The sequence below is a fragment of the Phalacrocorax aristotelis genome, chromosome Z (assembly GCF_949628215.1).
Source record: "Phalacrocorax aristotelis chromosome Z, bGulAri2.1, whole genome shotgun sequence".
Classification (NCBI taxonomy): domain Eukaryota; kingdom Metazoa; phylum Chordata; class Aves; order Suliformes; family Phalacrocoracidae; genus Phalacrocorax; species Phalacrocorax aristotelis.
Window position 1 is genome coordinate 41,988,148 of NC_134311.1, and position 21,320 is coordinate 42,009,467.

Here is a 21,320-nt window from a genome sequence, read left to right on the forward strand (position 1 = left end):
TTCTTGGGATGAACAGAGTGTCTTGAAAAAGCACAGAGAAAGGTTGTAGCCTGACTCATGACGCCTCAGGGAGAACATACAGACAATATAGATATTTCATTGCCTTCTTGACAACTTCTCATTTCAGAAGTTATACTGCTAGCAACTGCTTCTCTGGCAGAGAGAATGGTTTAAAAGCCATTTAGACTTTCTCTAAAGGGACTACATTTTCCCTACATGTTAGAAATGAAAGTAAGGTACTGATAAGCAAATTTCAGGTAGGTTCAGCAGCCCCTCTCCCTTCTTTTTATTTTAAACAAATGAAAGTGAACATGAGAGAAAATTCACCTGGAATTATGGTTCAGCTCTTGGGATATGTCATCCACCATATCATTTTCTGATGCTTCGTGGGCCATGGCTTTGCAGAGTTTACATGCCACCAGTGCTTTAGCCATAGCCTCTTCCCCATGCTGCCAAAAGAAGAGGGCCATCTTCTGACGCTTCATCAGCACAGCCCACACCATCAGCTCATGGAATGGGAAGGGGAAATGATTGATCTCAGGATCATCCAAATCAATATCAACTTCTTCTTCTCTTTTTTTTGTTGTTTTCCTCCCTCGCCGCAAAGGAACATCATCCTGTGAGAATTGTAGACAATTTTTTTCACCAGTGAAGGAACTGAATTAATTCATACAGTGCATTGGAGTCAGTACCAGAGAAGTCAAACATATTCCCTGCAGGCCAGCCCCTTCAGCTTTTTTTGACAAAATATTTAACACAGGAAAATGATGATAAAAGTATTGGTCCATGAACTGCAATTAAGAAGTCAGTAATCCCACACCTAAACACAGGGAAAAAGACTTTGGACTATCACTCTGAACTGTTTCTTCCTAAGAACACAGAGCACAATCACACAATATGCAGAACCATTAAAACAAAGAGTTCATACCAAATGTAACATCTATTGTAATGCATCCGCCTTGTTCCACCTCCAGAAAGCACATATCCAGGGAGTGTTCTGGTCTGCTGAAGACTCCCTCCCTGCTTATTCTTGCTTTTTCTCTTTATCGTCTCACAAAAGTAGGAATCTCCTTTCTTCACTCCCATGCTGCCTTTGTATCCCATGTTTATCCCTTCTTTCTTCAGCTCTTTGTTATTTCTATCGCCTTTAGTTTCTTTCCCATTTTAGCCTACTGCTTTTATCAGATAGGCTGACCTATTCTGGGCTGCATCCGTGGACAGCAAAATGAAAGTTGTTGTATAAAATAAACAAACAAGAAAACACTCTTATCTCCTTGAAGCATTGGGGTAGCCAAAAGTGTCAAAAAACCTGATAGAAATTTGGTCCATGTAAAGATTTCTGCATCAGTCTCTGCAACTGCTTATTTCTCTGAACATGTTTAAAGTTATATAGTTATCTCACTGAAATTCTGCTTGGCCTGGCAGACCGAAACATTTTGTTTAATCTTCATGAAAAGAAAAATGATTTATAAAGGGGGCAGAGCCTTCTTTTCTCTTGTTTATCCGCTGGAGTTTTATTAAGAAATGTTTCTCAATCTGGCCCTTGTGTAAACAAGTTATCTGGATGAAAAATACAATTTGTGTAGCACATTTCTCATACAAAACTTGAAAACAACTATTGGTGCCTTCATTACAATGAATTTAAACATTATCTTGATATAGCACATATTTGTCAAAGCAGGAAAAGACATTAAGATTCATCACAGGTCGCCTACCTCCATTCCCAACAGTTTCAGGGCTTTTGGCTGTACAAAAAAGTTAGAAAAATGTTATTTCTCCCAGAAGAGTGATGAAAAACTTGCAATTATATGTGTATACATACATACATACATACATGCATGCATAAGTGTGTAACGTGATGTATAACGTATAATTTAGAGCAAATAATAGATAATAGAGTACAGATAATATATATGTAATGCAATGTAATATAATATACATCTATATATCAATCAAATAGTTACATATATATATTTAATTCCACCTTGAGTTTGACCCTATTTCACCAAAATACACGACAGAAGACGTACATTTGGAATGAAGTACAAATTACAGCTGGTTTGGGGCTGTTCTAGTGGAAAAGAGATAGGAATGAATTTCTCTGGAGTACATCAATACTTTGGCCATTCTGCTGGCATACCTTTCTTGACTGTTGTAGAGCTGCTCTGTGTGTTGATTCAGTATCTGTGAAATTGCTACCTAACTGCTTTTCCTGATGGACTGATTAAGGGAAGGAAGTTTCTCCAAGCAGCTACAATTACTACCTTTTCCCTCAAAAGTAAAGAATGGAAGTGCAGGAAAACAAACAAACCCATTTTAGGTGTTCAGCTGTAACTGTTTCACAGAGCTGTTGCCCTTTATAGCCACCGAGAGCAATATTCGATGACATGAATTACTAAAATCTGAACTGAGACAGCAAATGAACATGTGAGGTAAAAATAGGCAAAGGAAGAACTACAGATCTTACTGGGAGCAGTGGAGCGGATTTTTCTTAACGCTGTTTGGGTTGGTGGCATTACAGAATCATAGAATCATAGAATTATTAAGGTTGGAAAAGACCTCTAAGATCATCAAGTCCAACCACCAACCCAACACCACCATGCCTCCTAAACCATGCCCTGAAGTGCCACATCTACATGTTTTTTTGAACGCCTCCAGGGATGGTGGCTCCACCACCTCTCTGGGCAGCCTCTTCCAATGTCTGACCACTCTTCCAGTAAAGAAATTTCTCCTAATACCCAATCTAAACCTCCCCTGATGCAGCTTGAGGCCATTTCCTCTCGTTATATCACTAGTTACTAGGGAGAAGAGACCAACACCCACCTCACTGCAACCTCCTTTCAGGTAGTTGTAGAGAGCGATAAGGTCTCCCCTCAGCCTCCTCTTCTCCAGGCTAAACAGTCCCAGTTCCCTCAGCCACTCCTCATAAGACTTGTTCTCCCAACCCTTCACCAGCTTTGTTGCCCTTCTCTGGACACACTCCAGCACCTCAATGTCCCTCTTGTACTGAGGGGCCTAAAACTGAGCACAGTATTTGAGGTGCGGCCTCACCAGTACTGAGTACAGGGGCATGACCACTTCCCTACTCATGCTATGACAGGATGTTATATGCCTATGGATGACAATAAATATCTTTTATGTTTTAGAAAGGTAGTAAACTTCCTTTGTATTCACAGTATTGTAATCTATGAAACATGAAAACCACAAAAACACTGGTGTTTTTGCCATGAGCTTACTACTCAGCTGGAGCCACATCCAGACGATAAAGCCAATTTTGAGTTACAGGTTTCTTTGCCCTGATACCTTCAGGCCACAATCAAGAAGATGAGACATGAGACTGGAAATGCATCTATCAAAACAGAAGTTTTTTCAAGTCTAACTCAGGTGCCCTATGGTATTATCAGTACAGGTCAAAAGACTTTTTTCAAAAGTTGTGGATACTCATAATTAGAGATTTTAGAGCCATAGGAGACTGTTTTATGTCCTGGTCTCATCAGGGCAGCAGAACCTAATAATTTTTTCATTAAATTAATTAAAAAATGTAGCTTGTATTAGTGGCTGGCTTGTGGTGTGTTGTGGTGAAATAGCTGCTATGTACATAATGGAAACGAATCTGTATACTGAATAGCGTGTGCATGTGGATCCCCCCAGCCAGGACCATCTAAGAAGCTACGGTAATCTCTGCCAGTTGGTCCAGTCACACAGATGGAAAATAGCTTGCTCCTTACCCTCTTGGGCCCAAATAAATTGTGGTACAGTGTTCTGAACCGCTTTCGGGTGTAATTGCAGCGATATGCTCCTCCCATCAGGTACTCTATCACCAAACCAATATCAATCAGACTTATCCGATAATCAGGAGGTAAGTTTCCCTGCGATGAAATTAAGAAGGATGGTGGGGGAGGAAAAAATGCTTATTACTGGCATTGTTAAATATACTTTATAATGATGTTAGAATAAAACAAATTAAATAGTTAAAAACAGGAATGTATTATTATGCTGGTTAATTAATTCACCTTAAAATAGATCCAACCGAAACCTGGATATTCTCGCTTGGAAAGAAGACATAAGTTAAATAAGAAGGTGAAGAACTTGGAAGTAAGAGAAGATAATGTCAGTACATAGTACTCATATTCTTCAGCTGGGGAAACAAGGAACACAACTGCAGAACAAAAAGCACGAGGATCAGCACACTTAATAGGTCAGGCACAGTTGCTGGACTCTAGTCCTGCAAGATAGCACCTTTTCTGCACCATCTATCCCCCACAGCTCTTGTCCTGACATCTCATGTTTCTGCTGGCATCTCTTTGGACTGCCTTATATGTGCTGCCAAGGCACCATGAAGTGACATCATGCAATATCATTTATTCACATGGAACCAGCTCCTGTGTGTGATCTTCCCATCCTGCAGTGTTTCCTTCCCATGTTCCAGAATGGAAGGGCAGGGGGAAAGAGCTGTGTTATCTACTCTAGAGGACTTAGTGCATGAGTTGCTAGAGGCAAGGAGAGTCTGTTAGCATTTGTTCTTGGGCATATGCACAAATAAACACATATCTGCTTAAATTCCACACCTAGTAAGAGGAAAGCATCTGTATGTATGAAACTTAAGTATTAAAGCTGTAATAAACAAAATATCTGCAGCTAATTCTTTGGGGTTTTGCTCAAGAAGAAAACTACAGACCCTGCAATATTCCTAGATGGTCCCTCCTTGAACTCCTACCATATTTTACTGAAAGCCCCTCTAAGCACAGTAATCCTGTTATGTAATTTCCAGCAGTGCCAGCGAGATTGTCTCCCAAGAGGTGAACTCTGCTTGTGGAAAGGGTCATTAGTAGGATCCTGGAAAAGACATCTGCATACTTGCTCTTCCATTTATTTCCCTTTCTTATCCTCTGTTAAATATAATGTATATACAATGCCTTCAGCACGCATCTTTTATTTTGAAGGAGAAAAGAATGATAAGTATGTCCATGTCTTATCGCCCTCACTTTGTGAACTCCCTTGCACTTGTCTTCTTTCTTTTCATTGTCAAGCCTGAAAATGGCAACACAGGTCATGGGTTCTCCAATACTTATGGCCTGCAAAGCTATGAAGAAAGATCTCAGTAACAGATTGTCTTTTACTGCATATAAATCTGAGTTTGCCTTTGAGTTAACTGGGCGATTCTATTCTCCTGTAGCAGTAAGCCTGATGCAACACCTGTCAGTCCAGAACAATTTCAGGGTAGGCTGGTCTCACGGATGTGCCAGTGAAGTGCTCTAGGGGGTTTCTGGTGATGGAAGAACAAAACCCTGTCATGGGCACATCTGTTTTATCATTCCCCTCTGGGAACTCCACAGGGAAAACTCTGATCCCTTTACAGGAGGAAACAGCTAATGGGAAGGGAATGCCCCTGAATGAAAGTTTGCCTCCTTCTCTAAATCACTGCCTCCGAATTGTTCAGATGACAATTTATGGTTCAGCGAGCAGTTCCCTACCAGAAAAGAAGGCATGATCCAGCAAACTTTGAATAGGTCACCCAGATCTAGAGATCTCATTAAGAATCCTTTAATCCAGGATTTACAGAAACCTCTCTGTCCTATATGTCACTGTGCAAGAGATGTGACTACAAATTAAAGGTGGAAAGAGAGGGAAATTATACTTCTGTGAACTGACAGAAGTAGCCTTAGAAAGAGAGACAATTACTCTAGTGAAAAATTAACTTGCAAAGTCAACATTGCAGAAGGACCAGGAAATTGTGATTGTTAGCTCCAAAATTTTTCAGTGCACTGTAATAAAATAATATTTTCTATAATAAATACAGCACAGATTACAGTTAGCCTGTAGCTCTTTTTATGTGGTCATCAAAAGAAGGCTAGTAATTCACATAGAGCAATTTTATGACTGCCATATCTTGCTGGAAATTCCTGCATGTCTGCAGATATGCTTATTAGATTCAGAGCAGAAAAACACTAATGGAGAGCAGATGGCAACTGGTTCTGCAGAGGAGATAAAATGGATGGAAAGATCATCCTTCCTCTTCTACTTCAGCCAGGAAAAGCAATGCTTATTTCCCTCCCTGCTCACTGTGGTATAAACAGCACGCTGGAAGGCTGAGGAAGGAGAGGGAGAGGTAGTGCTGTGGTGCACCATGACTAGCAATGGGCTGGGATTCAAAGTGACAGAAGATCAAGCAAATTTAGTGGCAAAAGGTGAGCTGCCAACTTTCAGTAATGTCCCTTAGCATACCCTTTTGCACTCTTCCTACTCTTGGCTAATTTGATGGGTGGGGGAATCACTATGATTTGCAGGAATGCATATTAGCTTTGTTTATTTGAACCCAGTCATTTTTATTCTGAACTGTTTAAAGAAAAATAATGTAAACCTAAAAATTAAATCCTGCTAGGGTTTTGTTTGTTTGTTTCCCAGAATGTCCTTCTATCTCCAGAATGATTAAGGCAATGATAGTTTTACTAGAACAAGGATGAAGGCACTGGCAGAAGTGGGAGTTCTAGCTCCAAGCCAGTGTTGTAGTTCTTCAACAGACTCCTGCTGCCTTAATGTAAGATACTAAACTGAATGCTTTGATATTAGCAAGTGGCAAAAAAATATTTAAGCCATTAAGAAAGCACATCAGGCATCAGGGTGCTGCATGTGTTAGGAAGCGTGAGTTTCTCGATATAGTTCTTCTGATTTCTAAGATTTCTTAAAGGGGTCTAGATAAAAAATTTCCAATATAGTAATAAAAAATGCATCTAAACCTCCCAGATAATACTGAAACACTTTACTAAAGGAAACTCACAAATTCACAGCAGAAATACACATTTTATAGACATACACGTATGTATGGCTCCATGCTAATGCACAATTACTTTTCTGAAGTAAGCAGTCCTGGTAAAGCCAATTGAGCCATCCTTGTGAGAGGAGTTATCCATGTGGCAAAGCATCTGCCATATCAGCAGACACTTCGAACTACCCTGGCGGTAGTGAGCCTGCTTGTAAATGAAGCACAGTGGTGCAAGTGGGCCAGAACCCCTCCAAGAACAGCAAAAATTTGGATGGGCTAATTCTAGTATAGCCAGGGTGGTCAGGAATGACCAAGAAGAAGGTTTGATTTTTGTATGTGATAGGTATCCTAGTTAATAATCAACTAACCTTTTAATATTGGGACAAGCTCTTCAGTGCTAATGCATTATTCTTTTTGTGAATAAGCTTCAACTTTAAACTGTAGGTAATCAATTATAGTGTTTTTTCACTTCAAGTGCAGCAGATACCAAGCCCCTGATTTTGCATGCTGCGTTAAAAATAATACTTTAAAAATTCTGTATATTGCTCGTTAGTTTTCTGGAAATGTAGACACACAGTGGCAGATCAAAATAAATATCTTTGAAAACTTATATCATCCCAGAGCGGGATTAAGATATATTGATTAGATAGAGGTTTTTGATTAAAGAAAAAATTAATACGTGATTTCTACTGATCTTCATTAGCTAGTGGAGCCAGGGAATGCTTTTTTTAAAAACAACCTGTAGAGGGCAACCTCCACTTACAGACGATGTCAAACACGGTCACTGTTTCTTCCTGCTTAGTCTGCCTACATCGGTTTGTACGGTCTAGGGAAGGAAGTCAACCCTGTACGTTAAATTCTGTACCCTTGGCGTACAAAAGGGTCAGGAGACGTCAAGAAGGCCATGATGCAAACGATGCAGGCAGATTTGTCCCCGTGTGTAGTTTTGGAATTGAGAGGATCAAACAGAGTTATGAGCACAGATGTCTTTAAAGCAGAGTCGTTAAGAAGTGCTTTATCTTGTTAATATATGCAGAAATTAAGTGTGCTCTGATTACTGTAAATTCTTTAAGACAGTGTCTCCAGGCCTTTACAATATGCTGCCCAGACTAGCAGTCTTCACAGCGATATTTAGAAATCCGAAGAGAAAATAAATTGTCTTTTTATATATTTGTACATGTGTGTGCACGTGTCTGTAAGCTGCCACAAACAGGATGTATTAATGTGACTTCTCTTTTTCAAATCCTTTGTTACATTAAGCAGGAGGTGGTCCTTCAAACAAAAAACTCCCTTCTAGTGATTTATGCAGCTGTGAAATACAACAGTAGTAAATTAAATAATGCTTCTATGATTAGTAAGCATCCATTTTCTATTTGAGAATTCACAATGATGCAGATACAAATAACTTTTTATAGCGTACACCCTTTTAAATATTGCAGGTTTTAAAACTGGGATGTATGCATAAAAAGCACAAAGTATTCATATCCTTTAAGTGTTGTCTCAAGGTGACAGACTGAATTTTTTGTATTTATATTTTGTGATACTGTAAATAATTCTGAGAGGTTAGGTATCTGGCAACAAAATATATATAAACTCAAAAAACCAGCATCAGCAGTGTGGTCTGCTTTTCATTCATGGTGGGCCACTTAACTGTCAAATAGTGATGTCCATTAAGAAGTTACTTCCATGGAGGTGTTTTCATTTAAACTGTTGTCGGATCTGCTGACTGATTTACAGTTTGGTTAAGTGGTAAGGGATCTGCTCAGATGGCAGGGCTATACCAAGCTGTCACTTTTCTCCAAACTTTTCTCCAAGTGAACTGTGGTTGTTCCTCATCACTGACAAAATGAGAAATACAGCCCCACAGGTGCAGTTTTCTGATGAAGGTGCTAGAGGGCTGCACCAGGCTGTTTGTTTTTAAAGCCCTTAAATATATTCTAATAAAAGTACACATTGACTTCATGTAGTGGGAATTGCTGGAGACTTTAGATATGGGCAGAGGAAAGAAGGATGAATTTATGGACAAATGACCATCACCTAACATTTAGCAATCACCAAGGAACAAATAATGTCATTAAATATAGTGCAAGTTTATTTAATGCCAATGTCTATCAATATATACGTCTGAGTACTGATCATCTTTGTCTATTTTGATGGCTTTTCTTCAAGAGCTCCTTTAAATATACATCTTTTGTTGGGTACCCAGAAAATGATATCGTTATTATTTAGTCACCTACCATACAAAATCGCTATGTCGTTGAAGGAGGACTAGGAAATGTGATGCTGGGGGAGATAAGGAGTTTGAAAAGGAATATATTTTGGAGTAAGAAGACAGGTGATGCTTGTTTCAAGCTCTTATAGGCACATAAATAACTGCATATTCAGTTAAAAAGAAAATTCTGGTAATTTCGGCTCCAAGAGAACTAGCCAGTCTAAATTAATTCTAGCTTTACTCTACTCCATCCAAGGGGATTTGTGCATAAGAACAGTTTCAGTTTCTTCTGTAGGCATTTCACACTTTCCAATGGTCAATTAATATACTATATATAATTGAACAGTGATGATACCATGTAACACACTGACCAAAGAAAGCCACCAGAACCTCCCCAAACCAACTACTGTTGCACTATTTAACAGAAAGATGCGATATGAAGCATTGCCACTCCACTCCCCTAATTGCCTTTGGTTCTGCTCAGCTGTCAGTGACAGCAGAAATGACTAAAACCTGTGCTCTTACAAAAGATCTCCATTCCTTTTTCAATCTTCTACCTAGTCCCATGTACAGAAATATCCTTTCTCAAGTATGCTGCCCTTGAGGTCTGTCTTACATAATGAGCAAGGTTGTAATCTGCACATGCTTTGGGAGAATATTCAAGCTGATGAGGTCAGTTGCGGACTCAATCTCCTTACTGGATCCATATATTTAGAGGATAAGGGATTTTCATTCATTGCTGCTGCTGTAACACTTTTAATCCTGAATATATTTCTAAAGGTATTTGGTATCTTCTTCCTGTTACTATACCTTTCTGTGTTTCTGTCCTGCCCTCTTAATGGCTCTTTATAATTCAAGATGCTTGAAATTAACTTGATAAGGCAGCAGGGGAAATTTGCACTACTTCTTTTTGTTTATTTCTGCTGAGGAACATGGTACAATATACCACACAACACAGAACAAGGAACTGTTTCAACAAACTAGGATCCAGCACAAGGATAGGGCTATTTTACAGGCTCAGAAGTAAACTAACAACATGAAAATTAGCTTTGACAATAGTTGCAGGTATGGAAAAATACAGATAACAGCATAAATGCACAGTATGTAAGAGCCTACAATTATGCTAGCAGTAGCTCTATTACCCAGGCATCTAAACCACAGAGAAAGCAAGCCAAATAACTTGCTAATTGTGCTTTGTATGCAAAAGGTTAATATTCAATACATACAAACAGGACATTCTGTAACAGCAGGGGAATGAGAAGGCTCTGACTGAAAGCTCATGCAAAACAGAGATTGTATCTAGCTACAAAAAGCAATCATAGCATTATCTCCAACCTACCGTCTACTGGACTCTTACCTTTTTGACATCCCTGACTAGATGATACAGAGTGTTGGATGGTCCATGTCTCTGCAAAGGACAAATAAAGAAGAATAAAATAGCTTTGCATTCACTGTCCAAAGACCTGCAAGATGTAAATGCTGAAATGGTTTTCTCACCCTAGCAGTTTAAAAATCAGGCAACTGAGAGCATTTCAATTGTACAGTGTTATCAATTAAAAAAAATTAAATCAATTATAAAAGCATTACGTTGCCGGACTTCTCTTTTGTACAAAACACTTCGGTAAGCAAACTGGATGAAAACGAAGGTCCTATATACCAGATTAGGCTCCTCACTTAGGCAAAGCAGGAGCCCAGCAAAGCAGGAGCCCAGCACAACACAGCCTCTGGGGGAGAGTGGAAAGAAAAACAGCTGCTTAAGTGTCAGCCTTCCTGCACTCAAGATCTCCACTTGCACCATTGGTGGCTCAGAGAACCCCTGAGCCTGACATTGCATCTAGGCTGTCTTGTCCAAAAGCCACCAATAGCATCCACAGACTGTGAATTTGTCCAATCTTCTTTTGACTTCACCTGACATGCAAAACATTCTGCAGCAGACTCCCACCATTTCAATTATATGTTATGTGGAGAAGTACTTTCTTTTCTGTTGTGTTTTTGACTGTTGCTGGTATTTTAAGAGACTTTTATGAAAGATCTCCTTGGCTGTAACTGGTGATAGATAAGACCACTGCATATGTGCAGAATCAGAGTTCCCGTATACACATTGCTTTGCACTTGCCAAAAAATTTTTTGTAACCTCCATCGCTGAGCATGATGAGACTTGCCTGTGATTCTTCATATGCTGCTTCAGATTTGCCTACCCTGAGTGATGCTAAATTACCTGCAAACCCTGTCCGTTCAGTAGTTACTATTTTTCAGACCATGTCTAAACAGGCTGAACAGCGGTGGATCTAGGACAGGGTCTTGGACGACCTTGGTCATAATGTCCTTTTGTGGTGAGAGCAGACCATGTATTCCTACTGTCTGTTTTCTATCCTTCAAGTATTTTTTAAACAACAAAAGCCCCTTATCTTCTAAGCCATGACAGCTAAATCTCTTTAATAACCTTTGAGGTTTTCAAATACTGTCAAACAGGGTTTGCAGAAACAGGTGGACCAAGTGCAACATCCTTATTCTCCTGCATGTTGACTTCAGAAATGCTAACAGATTTCTAAGGCTTAACATTTTCCTACAGAAGCCAGGTAAACTCTTTCTTGACAGAACATTGGTCCTCTTGTCTATTAATTCTATTATTGTATTTTTACAGATTTGCCACAACAGATGTCAGATTCACAGGTTTGTAGCTTCCCAGGCCACTCTCAGGTCTCATGTTGAAATTTGGTGTTTTTTAACTGGCCTTGTAATTTTTTTGGCTATTATGGATGCATTAGGTAACATATCATAATTGGTAGTTTAGGCATGTCACAGCCCGGCTCTTCTGGAACTCTTGCATGAATAATTCATGGTTGTTTCTACAGCTCACAATAAATTTGTTCAAAAAGGCCTTCTTTTAGCTGTAAAACTGAAGAATTTCCTCAAACTTACTCCCTGTAAAAACTGGCTTTGGTACCAGAACTACAATGCTTATCTCCGTAGCAAGAAACTCACAGGCTTTCTGTTCTAGTTGATAGGCAAAGTTTAAGTCAATCAAAGATCAGATGGGAATCTGTCTCAAGGGTTGCATGGATACCTGATCCTCTGTATTTTGCACAAATTATTTTCATGTTTGTTATTTTTGAGAGACTGACTTCTGGTCACCATCAGTGTGAAACATCTCTGGATACAGCCCAGTGCAGCAGCTTAAGATGGCAGGGCTTTGAAAAGTACTGGCAGAAAAAAACTTTTTGAAAAGGGATATGCACTATATCACAACCTCTCTCCAACAGACAGAACTAGCAATCCTAAGAACTAGACAATGCTTTGAGACTTTTTCCATACCACTTCAGCAATTTGAACTTACTGGTTTCTCTCAGAAGGCAATAATGATGTGAACGCTGGAATGTGTTTTGCAGTTCAGAAATCAGAAGCGATTAGGACCTCTGCAGTTTTATGTTCATTTTAAGGGCAAAGTTCTAAAACTTGCAAACAAGCTTTTAAAAGTCAAAACTATAATTTTTGGAACATTCAGTGAGGACATAGGGAAGCACTTCACTGTAATAGCCCTCCTGAAATCATCAGACTTCATCTTTAACTTCAGAATATTATCCCAAGAAGTTTGCTTCCATTTGTGTTCTAGTGGCTGAGTTTGATTAACTTGATAAAGTTGCAAGATTTTTCTGAAACCATAAGGGCTTATACTGTCAGGAATCATATACCACGACCCTACAGGTCTTAACTGGCCAGTTACTGTCTTCCAGCCAGATCTATCATACTGGAATTACAATGACCAGAAATCAGCCAGTACTGTGTGGGGCTTAATCCGTGCCTTACAAAATCCAAACAGCAGATTACATGGGCAAGACACAGTGTTCCATTATGTGAGAGACAAAGCTAGGAGACAATGTGGACTTCTAACATGGAAAATTTCTGCAGCAGGTGTTGGATGCCTTACGCACCATCATGTCATGGTAATACGAGTGGGAGCTAGAACAATGAATATAGAGATAGAAAATTTGCCTTAATTTGGCCCTACCGTATTGTACAATTCCTCTAGCCGGGAGATGGTGAGAAAACGATGCATGCTTACTCCATTTTCTATGAGTAATTTCACAAAATCCACTCTGTCCAACACCAGTGCATCCAGCATTGCTTGCTCAAGGGAGCCCACCTGCAAAGCAAGCGATTAATTCAGGCTGTTCTGGGCATCACAGGCTGTATTCGACTGGTCCAATCACCCTGGCACAAGCACAGAATCCTGACAAAATTCTGAGGCTTGCTCTGCTAAGCTTAAAATGGGATAATCACAGTTTTAGTCTATATTTGTTTCCCTAATTCAGGGCCACATTTCAAAAATGAGTGTCGGAGTGTTAAGATTAACATACTCTAGGAAATTCAGATTAGGGCCAAGGAACTGGAACCCAGGAAACTGATGACCATACCTCCACACTATTCACCATCTCATTATTATCTGTATTTCTCACTTTCCTGACAAACATTTTATTTATATTGGGTATATTTGTTATGTGCACACACACTCACTTTAATTCTCTCTTTACTAGCTTTTTCCTCTGGTTATGGTGTGGAAAATCAGCGAAACTTTGACACCCAGGAAGCAGAAATAGCTTCACAAACAGCATTTCTTGGAAAGGCCAAATGCAAGATGTCTTCTTAAGCAAAACCTTTCCCTTTCTATCTCTTGCAGGTTGGGGGGTAGTTAGAACAATGAGAAATTATCTCATACTTCCAGCTTTTAGCTTGCAAAATGATTGCAGCTTGCAGTATTTATGTATATTTTTGCTATGATGTGATGATGGAGTGCTAACAACAAGGACATTGTACTACCGTTAAAATCCCTCCTATGTTTTGATGCATACTTATGCCCAATACTGAAAACAAGATAAATAGTCCTGTTCACTCCATAACTAAAAACGCAAGGATTTTTTGAAACTAGCTTTAAGGGCAGCAAACTCCAGAAGCTACATTTAAACAGCTTTAAGAAGCTTTTTCTTTTGTTATAATTTTTCCATGGGGACTTGTAAATGCTCATGTAATGACAGCATATGAAATTTTCGTGACAGTGACAAAACAAGTGCCACAGTAATGAATATTGTGATCCAGTGAAACCTTCCAAACAAACATATGGTGGTCTTTAAGGAGCTACAGGTAGAGACAGAATCCTTCAGGTTTTTTTCTGGGTGTTTTCTACCACAGTAAAATCTGCAGCACAAGTTGGGAGTTGACTGCTCCTCCTGTGCCCCACACAGCATGCAACAACCCCTCTATTTACAGCCCTCCCACTCCTGCAGAGAAGCAGTGCCCATGGTGCACCCCCCAGAGGAACGGTGTTGGCCAAGGAGCCCTGTCCCCACTGCTGGCAGCTGGAGCTTAGGATGGGGCAGACATGAAGCAGGCACATTGATACAGAGCAGCACTGGGCACGAAATTAATGCCAGCTCAGGTTTGGAGCCACAGCACTTCTGTGGTAACATTGCTGATCAGCTCTTGTGGTCCATTTGATGATCTCCAACATTTGTGCAGCATATTTTTAATGTCCAATCATCATCAAATTCAGTGTTTGTATATAAAAGCACATTGCCTGAAGACCAAAGAGAAGTTTTGCCTTTCCTTTAATTTGTAGCCTAACACTGTAACATGTCTGTAAACAGATACTTGTTTTTCTCAGCTTGCAGAATCATTGCTTGATAGTGTAAATGTGTTGCTTCAGTTCCTTCAAAGGTGTCGTCTCCAAGTGTTAAGGCATAGCTAGATGTCACATTTCCTTGAACAGGCAAACATAGAATCATTTAGGCTGGAAAAGACCCTTAAGATCATCCACTCCAACTGTAAACCTAGCACTGCACCACTAAAATATGTCCCTAAGCACCACAACTACATGTCTTTTAAATACCTCCAGGAATGGTAACTTCCCTGGGCAGCCTGTTCCAGTGCTTGACAACCCTTTTCTGTGAAGAAATTTTTCCTAATATCTAACCTAAACTCTCCCTGGCACAACTTCAGGCCACTTCCTCTCATCTATCACTTGTTACTTGGGAAGAGAGACCAACACCCACATATTAACATCTTTGTAACCATGCCTGCCTTCAGCAGCTGTGACTGGGAGCTTTGTGTTTGGCTGGGAGGATGGCTCTATATTTTAAACTGTGTTAAAACAACTGCCACCAACAGAATGTATTTAATGTTGTGTAGGGTTAAAAGTGTTTTCAGTAGAAGATACTATGTATATACTGTACCGGCCACTGTTGCCCATAAATAAAGATCTGACTGCGGGCGATGTCTACTCTGTTCCAGGCTAATGCTAGGCTCAGCTGGTCGGGAGCAGATGCGTTAGCTCCTGTGTATACAGACAGGGGTGCAGGGAGGAGAGAAGGAGAAAAAACAAACAAGACATACTTTAGACTCAGTCAACAGACCATGGTAATTCTTCGTTGCCAAGAGTCTCACAGATGTCAGCGTCAGCTCTGCCACTGATCTCATATTAAAACAAAATCAAACCTTCCATTGCCCTGTAATAAATACTGGCTCTCCAACCAGAAGCTATGGTTCTCAGACTGTCTAATAAGCGTTAATTATTTCCTCACATTCCCCTTGAAAAATACAGCAGGTACACATGTTATCGACAGATGCAATTTGCAGTGGAGTGAACTGGTTTCCCTCCCCAGAGGATGCAAGAGCAGGATCCAGGGCAGATACTGATCCAGCTGCAGGAATACGCACACACATGTGTATGCACACAGGTGCACACATACACACACACACATACATCTAGCAATTATAAATAGGCTCAACTCGCACAGACACCACTGATTTCAATAGTCATGCATCTTATGCACATCTTTTATGCATTCCCACCTGAAAGGTGGGGACCTGTACAAGCATAGGAATTTCGCCTCTATCTATTTGTACGAGGGGTCTCGACAGGACAGATTTCCCTTCAAACATACAATATACCTGTAAGAAAGCACCTTATGAAGCTGGTGTCAAAGTATATTGTATCCAAAATAAATAAGAAACTATGCATATGATAAGATGGCTTTAGAACTGTTTGTCTTTTGGAAGGGAGGGTGATTTTCCCTGTATTTTTAATGGATGCTGTAGGATATTCCTGCCCTGCTGTGCTTTTTAAATATTTCTCTAAGGATTTAATGGTTATTAGCTGATTTGTAATAATAAAACAGTATTTGTGCTTCAGTGTCACAGGGAGAACTGGCCCAAATGAACCGATCAACCAACCAAATAAAGGGCCCTTCAACTTTTAACTACATAGCTGCTTGAAGTGACTAGGTGGTTGTATAAAGGATCATTTTTAAAAGGCTTCATACTGCCATTGTTTTCTTGTCTTTATTAATTCTTATACTGATATCATGGAGTGAGGAAAAACAAGAGCTTTTCATCACTTCAAAGCATTTCTGTCCCCATTTCAGTACTATTCAAAACCACACAATGCCCCAGCTGAAAGTGGACTCTGAAATTGGAGGCAGAAAATATAAAGCGTAACACACTGGCCACTGAAATTCTCTCTGAAGGATCAGTTCAACAGACCTTCAGGACACTTAGCATACAGTCTAATTTTATAACTCTCAACTTTGCAGTCAGTTCACTGCCGTGAAACTTTGCCAAATACTTGACAATATCTACAGCAATTATTTGGGAAATGGTGGACTGTAGACCATCTATATCACTTTCATTTTATTACATAAATGAGCTCTGATAAAAAGGTAGGTGATGCAGGAGCAGAAAAATAGAAAGAAATGAAGAAAAGAAGATAAAACAGTGAAAACTGTAAAAGACCTTTCTGTGACTAAGAAGTGACTGGAACACCCTCTTGCAGAAGACAGCTTCTCGTTGCTATATACTACAAGACAGACAAAATCTCTCACAAGAAACTTAATGGGGGATGCCAACGACGTCTCAACCTTTATGAGTTTCTTACACAAGCAATATGCAACATTCAAGAACAGAAAATATTTACCTTTGGGAAGGGCAAAAATGTCTCTACAGCTTTCTTTTTAAAAACAGAAAAAACCTACCTGAAGTGGGTATGACAGTGTAAACTAAGTACAGACAGCCAATAATGTTCTCCCCCTTTCTGAAGGAAAAAACAGATCCTCTCAAAGTGTCATTGGATCTCCTCCTTCCCATCCATATGCCTTCAGGAGAAGTGAGGGTTTTGGCAGGTGCTCAGCGAGTCTGCTGAGCAGTGGAGGAGGCATGTGGGTGAACTCCAAAACCCACGGGCAGTGATGGCAATCCCACAGCCCAGTTACTATTTTGCACATGTGATGGGGGAGCTCCACCTCCTGATTCTCCTAAACTGACCGCAGCCTACAGTCTGGCTAGCCAGGCATGCAGCCTGGTTAGAAACCATTTTGAATCAACAGTGAATCAGATGGACTTGGGGAATGAAGTGGGCTACTTACACTGCCCCCACTTCAGCCAAAACTCAAGCCAAATCATAGAGGCTCCAGGTGAACACCTTCTGACTTCTAGCAGGAAGCCTTCCCCAGTTTGCGCCGAGTGACCTAACATTCCTGGGCCTTTTCGTGATTTAGGAGGGACCCAGCTGCTGGGTGAACACAAGGCCTTCTGGTACATCTGATCACGTGAAAGAGCAACTGGCATGGGGCATAAGGCTGCATCTCCAGAAAGGCCCCCAAGCCCAGCAGTTAATCAGAATTGTTTTATTGGAGCATAATTATTGCTCCAAATACTGAGCAGAGAGGAAAGCAAGCCACGGTCCAGCCTGTCTTCTTCCCACCTCTCTCCATGGTGTTTAAGGCTTCCAGCAGTAGACAAGTTTTCCTGTGGATGCATGTTGGGAAGGGCAACAGTCAGAGAGATGATGGTCTTCCCAATGCTTGTTACCATAAAGGTTCATTTCATTATCTCTCAGAGCACTGCAGACATTTGGCAGTTGAAAAAAATATGTGGTTTCTCAAGGGTTTTTTGTACTTTAGGTCCAAACCTGTCCATCAGCTAGGGTGGTGACTGGGCAGTACAGGTCTGAGTGCGGGGGCTGTAATGCACATGGCAGGGCAGCTGCTCCCAGAGTGAGGTTTGTTTTTCCTCTTTCCTGTCTCCCCTATGTGGTTTTCAGATGAATGTAGATTACTCTGGTGTTGCATAAGAGGAGAAGGAAAATAAAAGCTATAAAAGTTTGTACAGAGCAGCATATGGGCTGCGAATACTGTTCCATCAGTTTTATTCCAGAATGGACTATTGATTTCTGCCTCAAATAAAAAAGAAAGTATTCAGGCTATTTCAGGTAGAATTCTATCCAGTATGAAGAAGTAAAAGTAATTCCACTAATATAAGAAAAACTCCCTAGAACAAATGTGAGGTGGGCTTTCTTAAGATACTGCTTCCTTTCAATAATTTCCTTAATTGCATTCAGTGCCACAGAGCATGGATTTGAATTGGTAAGAGGAACCCAAGAAGTGACATCTCTGAGAACTCATCTTGCTCATAAGCATCACTGCAATGTACCCAAATCAAAGCCAAAGGATATTTGGGAAATGAAAAAATAAGGTAGAGTAATAGCCTACTGCTCTCATCAACCCAGTACAGGGATCACACTGGAACCACTTCTTAGACCCTTGTCACCTTGTCAGTGGTGAGAAATTAGATTTTCCTCCCTATGTTTCTGTTTCATCCTGTCTCATTAAAAGTTTCTCTGCTTAGTTGCATTGTACTATTTTAATTACCATAGTATACTTACTGCTTTAAACAGTGTTTTAGGCAACATGACTAATGTCCAAGTAATATTTACTCAGTATCCTTGTGTCTGGCTGAGCATAAGATATGTTCTTCAAATGTTTTAAGACTATATGACTAATGTCTGCAGTAGGACTCTTCCTTCTGTTCATCTGCTTCTAGAAAAAAAGTTGCATTTGGGATGCAATGCCTTAATTTCAGTATATATATTGCTGGATGTAGACAGACAATGCAAGGATGGTGCGAAGTTGAATGAAAAAGAAGGAGATCTGGGACAGCTGTTAGCTCCTGCAGGTGTTAACTTTATGCTCTTAGGCGGCCATCCAGGAGTGCTTGGATATCTTGCACAGATTCTTCTGGTAAAAGTCAGATAGTCTATCCAATATCTTGGACCAAAAATGCAATACTCCTTGGTGATGAAGCCTGGGACTTGGCTGTGTATCCGGGGTGAGGCAGAGTACATGTCAGATGATGAGTATTGTGCCCTTGCAGGATCCCAGATTATATACCTTTTATATACCAGCTAAAGTTTACTGTGATCAATGTAAACCTCTAAAGGATTCTCCTGGGATAGTCTGTGATACTTAGTGTTCAGGAATATGGAAAGCTGAAATGACAGAAAACTGATCTACCTAGACAGAAATGGTGGTAGGAGGCTCATTTCCACAGTGCTTCTACTCATGTCAGTGTTTGCTTTGAATCATCATTTAAAGAAATGAACTAAACTAGGGAAAATAGCAACCCAATTTAACTTTCTGCACTGCATCTCAGCAGATCTTATATTGTCCTCCTTTTCCACAGCTCTTTGGTGAAAAGGCTGTGTTTCCACTGCGTTTGCTACAAACATCTTCCTGACATTTAGCAAATCAATTGACAATAACAAAGCTGATAGCAACAACAACTCTAAGGGCACTAACCAGATATCTGGTCTAACTCTGAAATCCTTTTGTGTCAAGTGATTTCATGGTTGGCAGACCATCACACTGTCTTCCAGGACCATCTGATACTATATGATGGTTGCTCAGTGAGCATGAATCATGACTTATTCACAGGCTCGAAAGTATGCAGAGGCATCAGATCTGCGTTAGTCTAACATGGCTTATCTCAGAGGGTTACGTGGCAGTAATATTACAATATGCATATACCACACAGCACCTCTTTCCTAATGCTAATAATTGCACTGGAAAGGCTTCTGGACTACCAGCTGAAACATGGCTGGTGCTGCTAGTATGCTCCAGACATTGCAACAGCTTTGTGAACTAGGATATTTGATGCCACTTCAGAACAATTACATTTTAGAACATTTCCATATGCTGTGTTTAACTTCCCTGTCATATGCCTTCTGCTCAATTAGCAGCTGCAAAAGTACAAAATCCATTACTGTTTGAGTTCCAACTGTTCAAGTTAACACAGTACAAACAGTTAAACTGTATCAATAAATATACTTGTTACAAATTCAGGCAACTGGAAACCTACTTGCCACATTTACATGTCTCTCTCTCAAAAAAAAAAAAAGGAATTCACAAGCCATATGCTGTTGTGACATCCATGCAATGTAAATTGATAACCAGTTTGGATGCCATTCCCTAGTTCATTGGAGATCACTTCTGAGAAAGATAGATCCGCTGACAAGATTAAACAAGTGACTTGTGAAAACAAACAAGGAAATAACCTCTCATATTCAGTGCAGGGTTTGGGGCTTGTGGAATATCCTGTCCAGGAGAGTTCCTGCAATGGCAGTGTGCCTGATGTAGGTTTAAAAGGAGACTAGCTCATCACAAATTTTACACAGCAAGCAATTTTGTGTTTCCCAATCCTTGTCCTCCTCCTATTCCCTGAACAAATCCCTCAGACCAGGGTGGGATTGGTAATCAGATGGTATGTGCCTGGAATGCTGGCTAGCAAGAACTGCAAAATCCGCATCAGTGAGACAGGAAAAGTAACCAATAATCACTTACCAGTTTCATACTTTTCTCAGCCCCCTTTTCACACAGTGCTGAAGAGGCAAAAGAGATTAATTCCTGAATTTAAACTTAGGAATTTCAAGATAATTCAGACCCAGTCTTCATATCTGCTTATTAGTAAATCAATAGACAAGTGGTTCAGCGCTGCTACCTTAGATTTCTTGATCTGATGAAAAACCCAACTATCTATCAGCCTGATGGAGTATATTTACAGTAAGGCAGTATTTTTTTCAGGGTGGGCCAGAATCTTTGTACAAAGATATAGTGTGAATAAGGGCAACTGACTTGTCTGAGACAAGAGATCTCATCTTTGCACACACTGATTAAAAATTATATGGACTTTTATTCCCTATGATCAGAAAGCTCAGAATAACAAGAGATGTCTGATAAATCTAATCTTGAGTACCTTCATAATCTGAAAGTGCCATGGAGCACGGAAGATGAGGTGTAAGTTTTAGTTCCTCTGGCTCTTGTGCAAGACAAAAGTGCTGCTGCCATCAGCAGATTACTGAATCAAGATTGTCAGGCAAGCATGAAAGGAGATGTCAAAATTACTTACACAGATCCAGGCACCTTCTGAGCTAACAGAAGTTCAGTACAATGTCTTGTACTACTACTATGAAGAGGGAAGGTAATTTTATTGTACTGAGGAGATGACAGGCCCAGTTAGGCA

General features: G+C 40.1%; 1 protein-coding gene across 1 annotated transcript in view; it reads right to left on the reverse strand.

The window, feature by feature from the left end:
* TRPM3 (transient receptor potential cation channel subfamily M member 3) overlaps positions 1-21,320 on the reverse strand; it is a 452,616-nt gene that overhangs the window by 44,146 nt on the left and 387,150 nt on the right. The window contains exons 10-15 of the mRNA XM_075078767.1: positions 15,203-15,303; positions 12,985-13,119; positions 10,333-10,383; positions 3,729-3,869; positions 1,716-1,745; positions 328-617 (exon numbers count right to left, since the gene is read on the reverse strand). Coding sequence (XP_074934868.1) covers positions 328-617; positions 1,716-1,745; positions 3,729-3,869; positions 10,333-10,383; positions 12,985-13,119; positions 15,203-15,303 — 748 coding nt within the window. The remainder of the gene's footprint in view (positions 1-327; positions 618-1,715; positions 1,746-3,728; positions 3,870-10,332; positions 10,384-12,984; positions 13,120-15,202; positions 15,304-21,320) is intronic.